Raw genomic sequence first — 13432 nt, 5'->3', positions numbered from 1 at the left:
AGGATCTTATCTACTGATTACAAAATTTTCGCCAATAGCGAGGGGGGCGGGGGAGATGCATCGGATTTCACGATTTCATGTTGAAAATGCAGAAGTTCCGTGCAAGCTCTCAACGATCAGAACTCGTTGGTTTTGGCGTGATTGCACAAAGTGACCTTTTGTTATAGGCCTACGCGCATGAAACGACTGCTCGACATTTGACATTGCTACATGAATACAGTTTGCATCGTGATCGCACGGGGATAGGCCTATGAAGAATGCGGAGGATACTCCTTAGGTCATGCTCTTAGGATTATTTCCTCTACTCCTTCCTGATCTTCTTCAGAAAAGAAAAATGTAGGCCTACACAATAGATAGTGACAGACTTGATGGCGATAGGTCTTTTTAAGCGGGGGGGGGGGGGGGGGGGTGGTGCCCATTTCCATGCTGCATTGAAAAAAAATGAATAACATCGTAACAATTGAACTGCTTTAAGGGAAACGTTTTGGTGCAAGAAAGTTTTTTTTTTTCCCCAAGTCTTATATTCTAGAAACAACTATGTCGACGATGTTTGTTTGTTTGTTTGTTTGTTTGGTAAATTTCATTTCGTTTCATTTTATTTCATTTCAAAGAATGGCGTTGCATGAGCAAACAACGAAAACCGTTCACTGAATGGTTGCCAAACTCCTCTGTAGATAATGATGGAATTTCCAGTCACTGGAAATCATCTACCGAGTATGAGGTCTTCCAAATTTGTGGATGTTTGCTCGTCTAACCCGTTAGACCAGATTTATAACGCAGCCTTAAACGACTATCTGATATCAATAAACATATTAATTGGTTTCGTTAACCTACCGATGATAGTATTCGTCCTTCGCACAAAAAGGCGACCACATCTTCTAGTATATTATACATTCCGTGAGTGCGAAGTTGGCTAATCAACCCGATACTCGCTCTCATCTTTGGAATGATTAGGATGATAATGGGTGAATTTGTGACTTGCGCGTGAATATGGACTTAAGGGATTGTACAGTACTGGTTGAGGGGAAATTCAGGTTTAGATACTAGCAGTAATGAGAAACCTCTTATGAAATATGAAAGAGCATTTAATATTATGAAGGATTCAACGTTTATTTGATGAAAATTGATTTTCAAAATAATGGCTGAGATCTCAAAAAAAAAAGCGATAACTATGAAAGGCGACAGGCCACTTCTCTTATTAGGATCTCTTTGTTTCACCTTGTTTTTGGATAATATCTCAGTCATTTCAAAACCGATTTTCACCAAATAAACTTTCAACTCCCTTTAGAATTGTATGCTCTTTGACATCTCAAAGAGTGGTTTCTGAATATTTCGCAAAACATTAAAAGCTAAATCCTCACCTCAACCAGAACTGTACAGAGTTGCACAGGGTCGTCAGCCTCACTCTCTTGCCCTGGCCCATCTATTTCCAGTGGCAAGACTTAATCAAGTCGGCTTAAATTATGATTTGTTCTGACAGGGACGAAACAACAGCAACAAACAAACAAACGAACAAACAAACGAACGAACACACACACACACACACACACACAATAAGCACCGTTTTGGTATGAATTGATTAATGTAATGTACATTTCTTTGGGGAAAGGAAGAACAGGAACAATTAAAACTAACGCCTTCAGTAATTGCTGAAAGACAATGAGATTATCCTTTGGCTGTGATGAGTAATGTGGTAAAGTTTATCTTATTCATCAAAGGGTTAATTATATCTGCTGATGATAGCTGCCTAAATCTGATTTTGAAGTACAAATTGTACTACACACTGACAAGCGACACACATACAGTCAATACAGGAATGATGACAACGCAAATGTATAAGTTATTTACTTTTATTTGCTATCTCGATGTTTGACTTGAACTGGCAAATATTATTGAGAACCACAAACAATCAAGAGTGTTGACTTGCTCGAAGTTGCATAGTTTGAGTCAAAGATGTTTCTCTTCGCAATTGCGAAATGGTCAGTAAGGAATATGTTGCAATGGTCGTTACTTGGCCAGAGATAGATATTGATTTCTGAGAATAATCGCCTCCGAACTTTCCAACTTTGGATACATAAATATTTCATTACCTGATCGTCACAATTAAAGGGGGAAAAAAAAGAAATAAGTATCGTCTATTATCACATCGTCATAATTTTCTGCTGTCAAAAAGAGAATTTTTACTCCTATAAAAATCGCAGTGCGTTGTAGTACACCTTTAAATAGTAATTTATTTCATGCTCTGTAGTATAGAACGTGACATATTTCAGTATAGACACGAGATAAATACAGCTGAGTTACATTCACAATGGCGACATTCATTGAATCCTTTCACTCATGATGATACAAAATAATGATAACTATCGCTACTAGCGAAAGTTTGATATATATTCTTTGTTAGTTCATATAAGTTAATTGCAAATACAGTTACATGATTGTCTTAATGTGTTATCATGGTGTGGTGACATCTACTTGGGGATGAGGTGTTCAATGGACCGACCCTTTTCCAACAACTTCTCCATCTTGACGAGGAGGTCGACTCCGTCAATGACGCGCTGGACGAGATGGACCTTGGAGGGAAAAAGTGGGAAGACATCAGTCTTATGTTTGTATGCTTGTTTTCATTTCCCCTCAAGTTGACATCAAAGTGAAATGTGATTCATTATTCTGCACTTCATTCAAAGAATAATATCTCCGGCGGTGAACAATTCTGCACATTGGCATGAGCTGACGACGGCCATTAAATTCTCTAATTTGCGTTTTATGTGATAACGACAAAAATAATAGTTTCTTGTAAACATAAGAAATGTTAGATTTACATAATGCCATGACTTTTTCAGTGTACTTCCGTTTTCACTGAACATTCTATACGATCTCCTCGTTTGGCCTCACTCTATCAAAACAAAACTCAAAACGTCATCATAAGCATGCAAGGGGGTCACATTTTCCTTTTAAGCAATATTGTCCATCGACAAACCATTTTAATTGAGAATGTTCGTGACCAAACAAGCCCTAGGCCCTGTCTTATAAAACTTGTGATAGAAATCAATCAGTCACAAATCTCTTGAAAGCTGCAATCAATCGCAACCTGTGATTGATTGATTGCAGTTCTCCGTCTTAATTTCAATCATAACTTTTTTATAAGATGGATTTGCATTCAATCGTGAAGTTGTGATTGATTTGAATCAATCACAAGTCTTTATAAGACGGGACCCTGGGGTCATTTTATCAGGCGTTTTGTAAGATATTTCTTCTGACAAATTTGCTCTCAGCCAACCAGATGCAAGGATTTTGATAGCTTAAAAAATTTCAGAAAAAAAATCTGACACAATGCTTGATGAAAATAATGCTCCCCTTCATGTGTTGAATATGAAAAACGCAAATTCCCCTCGTCAGCCGTTGTTGTATGCGAGTATGCATGTGCGCGTTTGTATACATTGTATGTTTATTACCAATCGCTGAACATTTAAAAACTGCCATGATTTTACACTGTCTGGTATGTTACCGGTTTTGGCGCCATAAAAAAAAAAAAAAAAAAAAAATGTAAGGAACAGGGCAATGACACTCAAAAAGCTGCACTTAATGAAAGTGCATATTAATACATGCCCGCATCTTTTCTCATTAGAATATGAGCGTTGGCTTCCAGACAGACAGGACACAACCGCTCAGGCTCGCGCTATATCGTAAACAAGAGATCATGATAAAAAAAAAAAAAAAAAAAAAAATCACTGAGATTAGAGCTTGGTTGTCGATTTAATTACGTGCCCCAACTGTAAATAATTTTCCATAGACCTACATGTCATGATATCAAACATGCTTCAACACGCAGAAGATTCAGTGTCGTTTGTGCTACAAAATTTAATTACCATACCAGTAAACCAAGTAGTTTCACTTCATTACAGTCAGTGTCATGTATTTGCCCATAGAGGGTTTTCTGCTCAAATTTCACTCAGAGGTCTGTTGAAGGTCTATGGTTTCAAGACCAAAAATATTTACGTGTTTTCCAAACCCACGCCAAAACACAAACCTAAAATGCCCCCCCCCCCTCCCCAAAAAACAACAACAACAACAACAACAAAACAAAAAACAAACAAACAAACAAACAAAAAAAGAGAAAAAAAACCACACACGCAAATTACTCTACGCGGGTGTATGCTGCAAAGGGATTCCCTCTAATTGCTCAGCTAATTATGAATTGTACATGGCTAACTAATTACCTGATTAATTTCTACCATACAGAGTGGCATGGCTTATTTTGTTTCAGAATTAATTTTAGTATCTTGATACTTATCTTATGTTTTTACATTTTCTCAATAACGCAGACCAGCCCGAACTCTTTACCTCTATCATCACCAAAGTCAGCCCAAAGATAATAAAATGAATTGATACTTTTAAGTGTGATAGAATCGCAGTCTGCAGATTTTGAGCATAAGAAAATGAAATAAAAATCCCTTACATACTGTATTTCAGAACTGAAATGAACAATGAAAATAAAGGTAGCAAAACAGGAAATATATTGAATCTTTCGTATATTTTGTAGAAGCTTTGTATTTTTGTTTAATTAATACGAGTCGTGTGACATAAACCTGTGCTATAAACCACAACAGAGGGCGCTCTTCACGTTCGTCTTCGTGCTCGCATGGTCGGATGACGAGTGCAGGATGTCGGGGACCAGCCGTATCATGGACATTTCGATAATTTGAGTATCACTGCATACGAATTGTGTTTGTGTGTATGTGTGAATGTGGTGACATGTGTGTGTGTATCATCAGTGCTAGGTGAGTAACTGATGATAAAGTTTCCTTTATGGGGATTTCTCCATCATTTCCTCACACAATCACACTTCGTTTGTATGACTGAAAATACACTTTGTGACGCTGTTACTGGATGAAGGTAATTAAGACCTCAGAATAACACTGGAATTTTAGAACCTAACAGCCCAATACCGTAAAAAGAAAAAGGCATAACCACTGTGAAAACGTAAGCAATTATGAGGAATTGTCATGTAGACAGTACCTGACTTTCAGGGTGCATGGTTTGATATCGTAACGTCATACGACTATATACATGTATGATATATAGGCCTACATATCTTTGCGTCTTGCATCATTTGTATAATAGCGCGCTTGTTTTATTCGCGCATGTCACCTGAAACGATTAAGCCTTTTCCGTATGAGCGTTATTTACGTGGGTTATTATGCAGGAAAAACATACTAGCAGTTACTAGTATTCTCACCTCGGATTGGCCAAGGCGATCCAAGTTCGAAATGTCGAAGGTGTCACCGACGGTGGCGCTGTCCACTCCGCCAGTTCCTCGCTTTTGGAGCCTCAGCCTGTCCAGAATGGTGTCGAGACGCTGGATGTCCTGTATTTAGTCAACCACAAAAGAAAAGATGGTGTTGTGTTTCAAAAACAGATATTCTGGTGCAGGGAACTCAGCTGTCATACGGTAATCAGAAATGATACCTTTACAGGGTGCATAAGGCGACATAAGTCATGACGAAGAAAGCATGAAACTCTGTCCTGTATACGTGTCAATAAGGCGTTTGTCAAAATGCGCTTGCTTAGAAAAGAAAAAAAAACACGAAAAAAAAAACACAACACACAAATATAATTCATATCCTTTGGTAACAGATAATACTTATGTATTGATTAGGGAAAGGGATATGCCGTAGGCTCTCCTACCTTTGAGAGATGAGGGATGCGAAGGTGCACACCTGCGCGAAGCCCGGTGCCGAGGTTAGAGGGGCAGGTGAGGATGTAACCGAGATGTTCGCTCCACATGAACTCCCAGCCTTTCGCCTTGATCAGATCTTCAACCTGATACAGACAAACAGAATAACGTTAAATCGATTCACGGTAGATTGGCTCCAATATAGACTTGCGTTTCCTGTCATTGCACATAGTATCAAATTATATAACTTTGTGTTCATCTCATTTTGTAAGTGGTAGGTAATTTTGGTAATGGCTAACGGGTACATTATAAGAAAAAACAGAACAAGAACAGGTCATTCTATTTCACCACAAATGAAACCAGTACGATCGCTCACAATGACGACACTAATGATGATGATTAACTACGATCTTATGGTAGGAATTGTGCTTCGTCATAATAGGGGCATCAAAGAGGTCAAGGACCAGTAGTGCGTGCCATCCCAAGAGATGCGGGAGAATACGGTGTGGTGTTGGAGTCGATACTAAACCATACCTGGTTGAGGCCTCGGCAGAATCTCTCGAAGACCCTCCTCATGTTTCCGCCCTTCTCCATGGAGATGATGCGGGTGTGGTCCTCCTCGTTGATCCAGACCAGGAAGTTCTTGTTGTCATTGTGCCTTTCGACCCGTAAATCAACGACATGAACCGTGCATTTACGTCATTCGTGATAATTAATAACTCACTCCGTCATCATCATTCTGACTTGTTGCAATAAAAAAATTCTCGATATCTTTTTCTGGGGGCTTTGTGGCACATAGTGGATAAGACTCCCGACTCCAAATCGGAGGACTCGAGTTCGATTCCCGCCCAGTGCTTATATTTTTTTTGGACAAGATGTTTTTACCCACCATGTCCCTCTCGACCCAGGTGACAGGTGTATAAATGAGAGCTATGGCAACGCTAGGGTAATGATTATGGCAGGGCCCTCTAGTAGAGCAGTGACAAGATTAAGAGGTTACCCTGGATAAATAAGACATTATTATTATTATCATTATTGTCTTAAAATGAATGAAACTTAAAAAAGAAAAACTTAATTAATATGATTTTATAGATAAACGGAAAGACTGATAATGAATGAACCAACGAATGCATTCACGAAATTTGAGGGGAAAAAAACCCCCACAAGGTTGGTATAGTGAGGTTCCCGCACCTCGTCATGGGCCCTAATATCGTCACCCTACATAAAATTGCTATAAGCGCACTGGACTAAAATTAACTCAAATCACTCAAGTATACAGATTTTCTCTTTACCAGATGCCTCGTGCATCGGGCCAGTCACGTGCCATTCCGGCACAGGTAAGAAGGGGCGACACGGGTTTGTCGAAGAGGAAGTGGTCGTCGATCAACTGCTGCTGCTCGTCCTCCGTCATGTTCGCCAGCGCGAAGTAGCGTCCCCGGAGATCGCCCCTCAGTCCCATGAGGGCGTCGACAACCACCTGGATGTAAAATACGTTTTGATTTATCGTGTTTTTTTTTTCGTTTAGGCTAGTTTATCTATTTGTTTGTTTACTTGCGTTGATTAGATTCAACACTAATGAGCAAGGCGATGGCGTATGAAGGTGCTTTTGTCAGTGAGGTGTCGTCTGTAATAATGAAAGCAATAACTCGGCTTATACACTCGTGAAACGTCTGTGAATGCGTATTCGTTGAATACTCTCAGGACAAAGATTTTAGAACGAAAACTATAATAATTACAATAACTTTGGCATCTCTCATACACAAGGACGGCATTAAAAAATAAAAAGTGAAATTGAAAGCTGGAAGGTCTGTTTACAAAGACATTCTATCATTCAGATGTGGAAAAAAAAGTGATGGCCCACATGACGACTATAAATTCATGTATACCACAGTCCTCCACTGCACTGTACTGTACTGCATCAGTGGCAATACATTATCGTTATAAATATCCATTGCTTTGTATTTTTATTATTGTCGACGCTTTCCTACGAGAAGTGAAGTCGCAGGCCTACCTGCTCCACCATGCGCCTCTCAGCGCGGTTACAGGCCGGTGGAAGACTGAGTCCACGGATGCTTCGCCCGGTTCGCACGCGGGAAGACAGGACGTACTTGGAGTCGAGCATGCCTCCTCGAATCTTGGACGCGTCCAAGTCTGTCGGGTGGATGTCGTCGGGGCCGTAGCCATTGTGTCGTTCGTCGATTACGGGATCGAACAGTTCCTTGAACACCTACCCAAAGAAAATCGGAAAGGAAATTGTTGTGATAACCAACATGAATGAACCTCATCATGGACATGAGCTACCTGACAATTTTAATCAAAGACATGTATTATTTATAGATTTTCAATAGCCAACTGTTGTTTCCATGAATCTCGCATGCATGATTGCCAAATTCAAAATCTGCATTCTTTTAATTTCGAGATCTTTCACTTTTAATTTCCAATTATGGAGGGGATTTTCAACGGACTTCTATCAAAAAAAAAAAAAATCAGCAGCGCCTCATGGGTTACATCTGGACTATATCGACGAGTTAATGAATGTTAATGGTACACTTTCTGCGCTACACGCGGGCAAAGTATCTGCAACATCTTATGGTAAAATGATCATTCTCTTTTGTTAAATGAGAGAATTAGAGAAAACGCAATAATTTCTGTTGTATATCTATGAATGATCGTAATACGGAAAAAACAATTTTCCTTCCCGAGTATGTATGCCCATGATTTCTTTTATCATGGCTACTACTAAACACTGATTAATTCAGTGTTTTTTTTTACGTCTGCGTGTAGGACAATTTGTCAACCAGTTGCAACATTACATTTTTGCTCTTTCTATAATCAAGTCCAGAACTGAATCCCTGGTTAACTTTTAATGCTATATATACTCTTTTAGTGAGACATACAGACAATTTACCAAATAGAAAGTAAGACAAACCAAGAAGGCCTTTGAAAACAAGTATATACAAGGAAAAACTGACGATGAGTCCCGGAAAAACAAAAACGACAACGCAACAATAAAAGGACACTCTTCGTGACGCAAATTGACATGATGCAGACTCCATGAACGCCAAGTTAATAGTCTTCAACAGGTAGGCCTAATTCCTCCCTGCAAGACACTGGCCGAGGCCGAGGCAGACAGCGACGCCAACTTTAGGCGAACTTTTCTGACGTTGCAACATCCTGGAAAGGACGGGTATAACTTGTCCATAAACTGCTGTCAACAGCATCTGACAGGAACACTCTACTGCTTCTTTGGCCCACGCTCTTCTTTAACGGGATGAGGATCGTGAGTGGACTAGCTGATTCTCTCTATTAGCTATTAATTGGAAAAGGCATTGGATAAAATTTAGTGAGCAAATTGAGTCAGACAAAAGGATAACTGAACAGACTGAATATTCTCGTCACCTCATAGGATTCTTCGTCACCGGCAACCATTCCGACCGTCTTGATGAACGGATGCCCCGTGTTGTCGACTCCAGTTTGTATGCATTCGTCCAAGGTGTAGCCGTTGGGCGTGCTCAGTCTGCTCAGGCGGCCGTACATGCCGGGTGTCAGGTGAGACGACATCACACTGTTGTGCTTCGAGAGGTCAGGGTAGTTGGCCGAAGGCGGGAAGTTGGACTTCTGTCCAAAATTCTGCTTCTGCGTACCGTCTGCCTCGACAGAGCAGCACGCGGCAGCTTGGGTCTGACGCTGAGGGGATGTAAGGCAAGTGAGCCCGATGCCCACTCCAGTGGCCGCGGCCGCCATGGCCGCTACGCCGCGCGGACCCAGTCGCTGCCAAACTGCAGAGGCCATTTCCGATAGTGTGTCCGTGATGACTTGTCCCTAGGATACCTGAGTGGCAACTCGAGAGAGGACACAAGATCTAGCTCTACGTTTCATGCGATCCTCCTAAAATCTCTTAGAGTTAGAATCTACTGTATTGAGGGATATGGATGAACATCGACTCAAGCGAGCCATCTCCTGGATCAATAATAGGTTGTATAATAATGCGGGGGTGGGGTCGGGGTCACAAAATACATACATTCTGAACAGATTACTAAAAGCTTGTTAAATTGATATCAATCTAGGCCAAAACCGGAGAAGAGTTTGCGGCAAATAATTGCTTGATTCTGAATGAAGTTAGGGTGAAAAAAAAAAAAACCATAACATACAAAAAGCAAACAACGGCAGCAGCAGCAACAACAAACGAACAACGTGTCGAACAACCCTGACTAACATTAACAATGTTCCTTTCTAACGCTAGACTTTGAAGTAAAACAAAATATCGCGTCACCGTGATTGGACATTCTCTTTTTCTTTTCAGTGTGTTTTAGATCGTATTATAGCATTAAATTTTAAAAGATGTGCCCCCATTCGATCCTTGAGTATCTAGGTCCTAACTAACTGCATAAATTGAGCCCTACACGGATAATATAATTATATTCAACACAATGAAATAAATCCATCCAATGGGTGGAAAAAGCAGAATGCGAGGGTATCAAGATGACGAACAATGACGAATCTTGAGCATGGGGGGGGGGGGGGTCGGGCCAGCGAACCCATGAAACGCATGTTTTCAAGAATGATGGAAAACGAAATGATTTTATGCACATGAAGGAATTGCCGACCTCACAAGAACGCCGCAGATGGTTCTAATTCTTCACTTATTAATACCCTAGTTTCTTCACATATTATATCAATAGGCAATTCTTACCTTTTCTTTACTTTGCTTACTACTTGTCCAGCCCGACCAATCGACGTCTTGTTGTGTTTGGGGATTCTAGATGACTGATGTTGCTATGGTCAAGGATGCCGATTTGTTTGATGATGAAGAGTGATGTACGCGGACGCGCCCCCACTACGCGCACACCTGTCGCGACAATTCTGGGGTTGCTATATGACGTCACATTTATTGCGCAGAAGAAAAAAAAGCTTTGATAATGACGTCACTATGCATAGGCAGTATACCAGTAACAGAAAGAAAAAAGTGCATCGGGAAGGATGACAATCAGAACTTATACTGTAGTCTGCTGTAGTTTAGATTATACGCAACCCCATTCCATTCTTGTTCTTCTTGTTTTTCCTCTTCTCCTCCTCCTCCTTCTCCTTCTTCTTCTTCTTCTTCTTCTTTTGGTTAAGTCTGCCTCCTTCAATTAGCTGAAAATTCTTGCAAACTGTGTGTGTGATCACAGTTATTTACTTCCAGTTGAGTACTATGCACAGTGTACCATGTGATACAGTTTATTTACAGATATTTGCAAGCACAAAATACTGAAAATTACTCAGTACAGTGAGTGTACAAAACCACTGCTATCTGACCGCCAGTCGATTACAGAAAGCTCCAACAGATGGCGCTGCAACAATTTCCGAAGACAGGGAATTCCAGCTCCTTGTGTTCCCGGAAGCGTTTTTTTAAGACGGCACAGATTGGGGCATGGCGTGTGTTAAACCTATGGGAAAAACGTTGGGTTAGGGTTTTTGGTTATGGTTATGGTTAGGGTTAGGGTTGGGGTTGGGGTTAGGGTTAGGGTTAGGGTTAGGGTTAGGGTTAGGGTTTGATGGTTAGGGTTAGGATTAGGATTAGGGTTAGGTTTAGGGATAGGGTCCCCGATAGATTTTTAGTTTCCCCAATCTGTGCCGTCTAAAAAAAACACGCTTCCCGGAAATGTCTTCTTCAATAGAGGGTTTTAAATGTTTGTTGTTGTTTCTTTTTTTCCCCTGGCTAAAAGGTCACTCTCACACAACGTTTACCGATCAGTGTCATCATCATTGCATCTAACAGTGTCTGAACCAAAGAGATTTATAAAATCTCTTTGGTCTAAACCCACGTTCTTAACCATGGTTAAAGGCTACTTTACAGGGCAGGTGTATTATATGTTTTTTAAAGTGAGGAGCCCATCAGTTTATGGGAACAAGGACGTCTATTCAATTTGAGGATGAAGGAGAAAGACATTTTGGATGACAGTTAATATTATGTCCCAAAATCGGCTGACAAACAAAAAACAAAACAAAACAAAACAAAAAAGTAGGAAGACTACAGCAATTCATGATGTCACAGTTAGGGCAGCGACATGAAGAAGATAGATAGGTCCTATATATCTTGATAATTTACTACAAACATTTTCATTTTTACCTCTGTCCATGGGCAAATGAATGATATTACACAAAGAATATGTCAGTAACAAGTTAAAATAGAGTGTAATATTCATGAAAATGTAAAATGAAATTGGTATCTATGGCGCGACTTTTTATTTCGTTTATTTATACAAAATAGTGTAAGTCTTCAGTACACATTATACGGCAGTATCATATCTTGATGGTATATCAATAAGAATGATGATTAATGAATGGTACCAGTACACCAGTATCTTTATTTTTCCACCGAGGACGTTTGAATGTTTGTATGTTGTATAGGCAATATCATTGAAACAGATTTCGATTAAATCTCAGGTGCAGGAAGGGCCGCAATAGATAAGTTTATGGTGGTGATCTCGATCATGATTCGGCCATGCTTACCTGCGTGCACAATTCTCAGACCTATAGGCCTAGTAAGACGACCCTTGAGGATAATTTACGGTCCGACTTCTTATCGTATATAGGTTTGTTTTCATTATTAGCTTACAAAACATGGAATTCTCGTCATTTCTTGCTCATCAAATCTTATAATTCTAATCAAGATATAGTGATGGCCTTATAGATAAATTTATACCAACAAACTGAGGACTTTAAAAAAAATACTCTAAATAAGTGCGCGCGAGTGAGCCGAAATTTGTATATTTCCGCGTCATCATCACGATTTGTTCTCATCTTCTTCTCTTTTTTTTTGAGAAATCTTGGCGAGCGAACGCAGCGAGCGAGCCGAAAATTTTTGTACTTCATCTTACAAAACATGTAATTCTTGTCATTTTTTTTTGCGTATTAAATCTCACAATTCTAAAATCAAGATATAGTGACGGCCTTATAGATAACAATTTATGCCAAAAAAAAAATACTCTAAATTGTACGAGCGAGTGAGCCGAAATTTGTATATTTCCGCGTCATCATTACGTTTTGTTCTTATCTTGCTTGATTTTTTCTGCCCCCCCCCGTATGTTCGAAACCGTTGGCGCCTTCTTTTGATCCAATTGGCAATAGCTTCAAAACGAAAGAAATTGCAGCCGCTGCTCCGTGAAACATAATACTTGCCTGCAAGATATAAAATGACGCGTGAACATAATTGACATTGTCATTTTACCGCGTCATCATCACGTTTTGTTCTTACCTTCTTTTTTATATAAAGTTTGGCGAGCGAGCGCAGCGAGCGAGCCCAAAATGTTTGTATTTCAGCTGACAGAACATGGAATTCTTGTGTGAACACAATAAACATTGTCATTATGTCCGTGTCATCATCATGTTTTGTTTTTATCTTGTTTGATTTGGTTTTCTGCCCCCACCATTCTCCCTCCCCCCCCCCCCGTGAGTTTTTTTCTTTTTTTTTCTTTTCTTTTTTTCTTCTTCTTCGTTTTTTTCTTCTTTTTTCTTCCTCTTCCTCTTTTCTTTTTTTTTTCGTTTTTGCGCCCCCAAGGAGTGGCGCCCGGGGCACGTGCCCCCCTTCCCCCCCCCTAGATACGTCACTGTTCTTATTGTTATCATTATTATTATTATTAGTTATGGATCATCATCATCATGGTTATTTTATTATACTATTTGTGTCATCCATTTTATAGTATAATATTACAGTTGTTGATATATCACTGAAAGAGTACCTAATATAGATCGAAGCAAGCACTTGACACTCTC

At 39.9% G+C, this 13432-nt stretch overlaps 1 protein-coding gene across 1 annotated transcript; it reads right to left on the bottom strand.

The window, feature by feature from the left end:
- Nucleotides 1-2295: 2295 nt before the first annotated feature.
- On the bottom strand, nt 2296-9466 carry LOC139740501 (creatine kinase U-type, mitochondrial-like). Its single transcript, XM_071651094.1, has 7 exons — nt 9074-9466; nt 7686-7901; nt 6967-7151; nt 6209-6332; nt 5686-5820; nt 5237-5365; nt 2296-2570 (listed from the first exon to the last, which is right to left on the bottom strand). The coding sequence occupies exons 1-7, from the start codon at nt 9464-9466 to the stop codon at nt 2469-2471; spliced, it is 1284 nt and encodes a 427-aa protein (XP_071507195.1). The 3' UTR covers nt 2296-2468.
- Nucleotides 9467-13432: the final 3966 nt, after the last annotated feature.

The sequence above is a fragment of the Diadema antillarum genome, unplaced genomic scaffold (assembly GCF_040938485.1).
Source record: "Diadema antillarum isolate AM-2024a unplaced genomic scaffold, OU_Dant_1.0 seq00000855_RagTag, whole genome shotgun sequence".
NCBI lineage: Eukaryota > Metazoa > Echinodermata > Echinoidea > Diadematoida > Diadematidae > Diadema > Diadema antillarum.
This window is presented reverse-complemented; position numbering and strand designations above follow the sequence as displayed.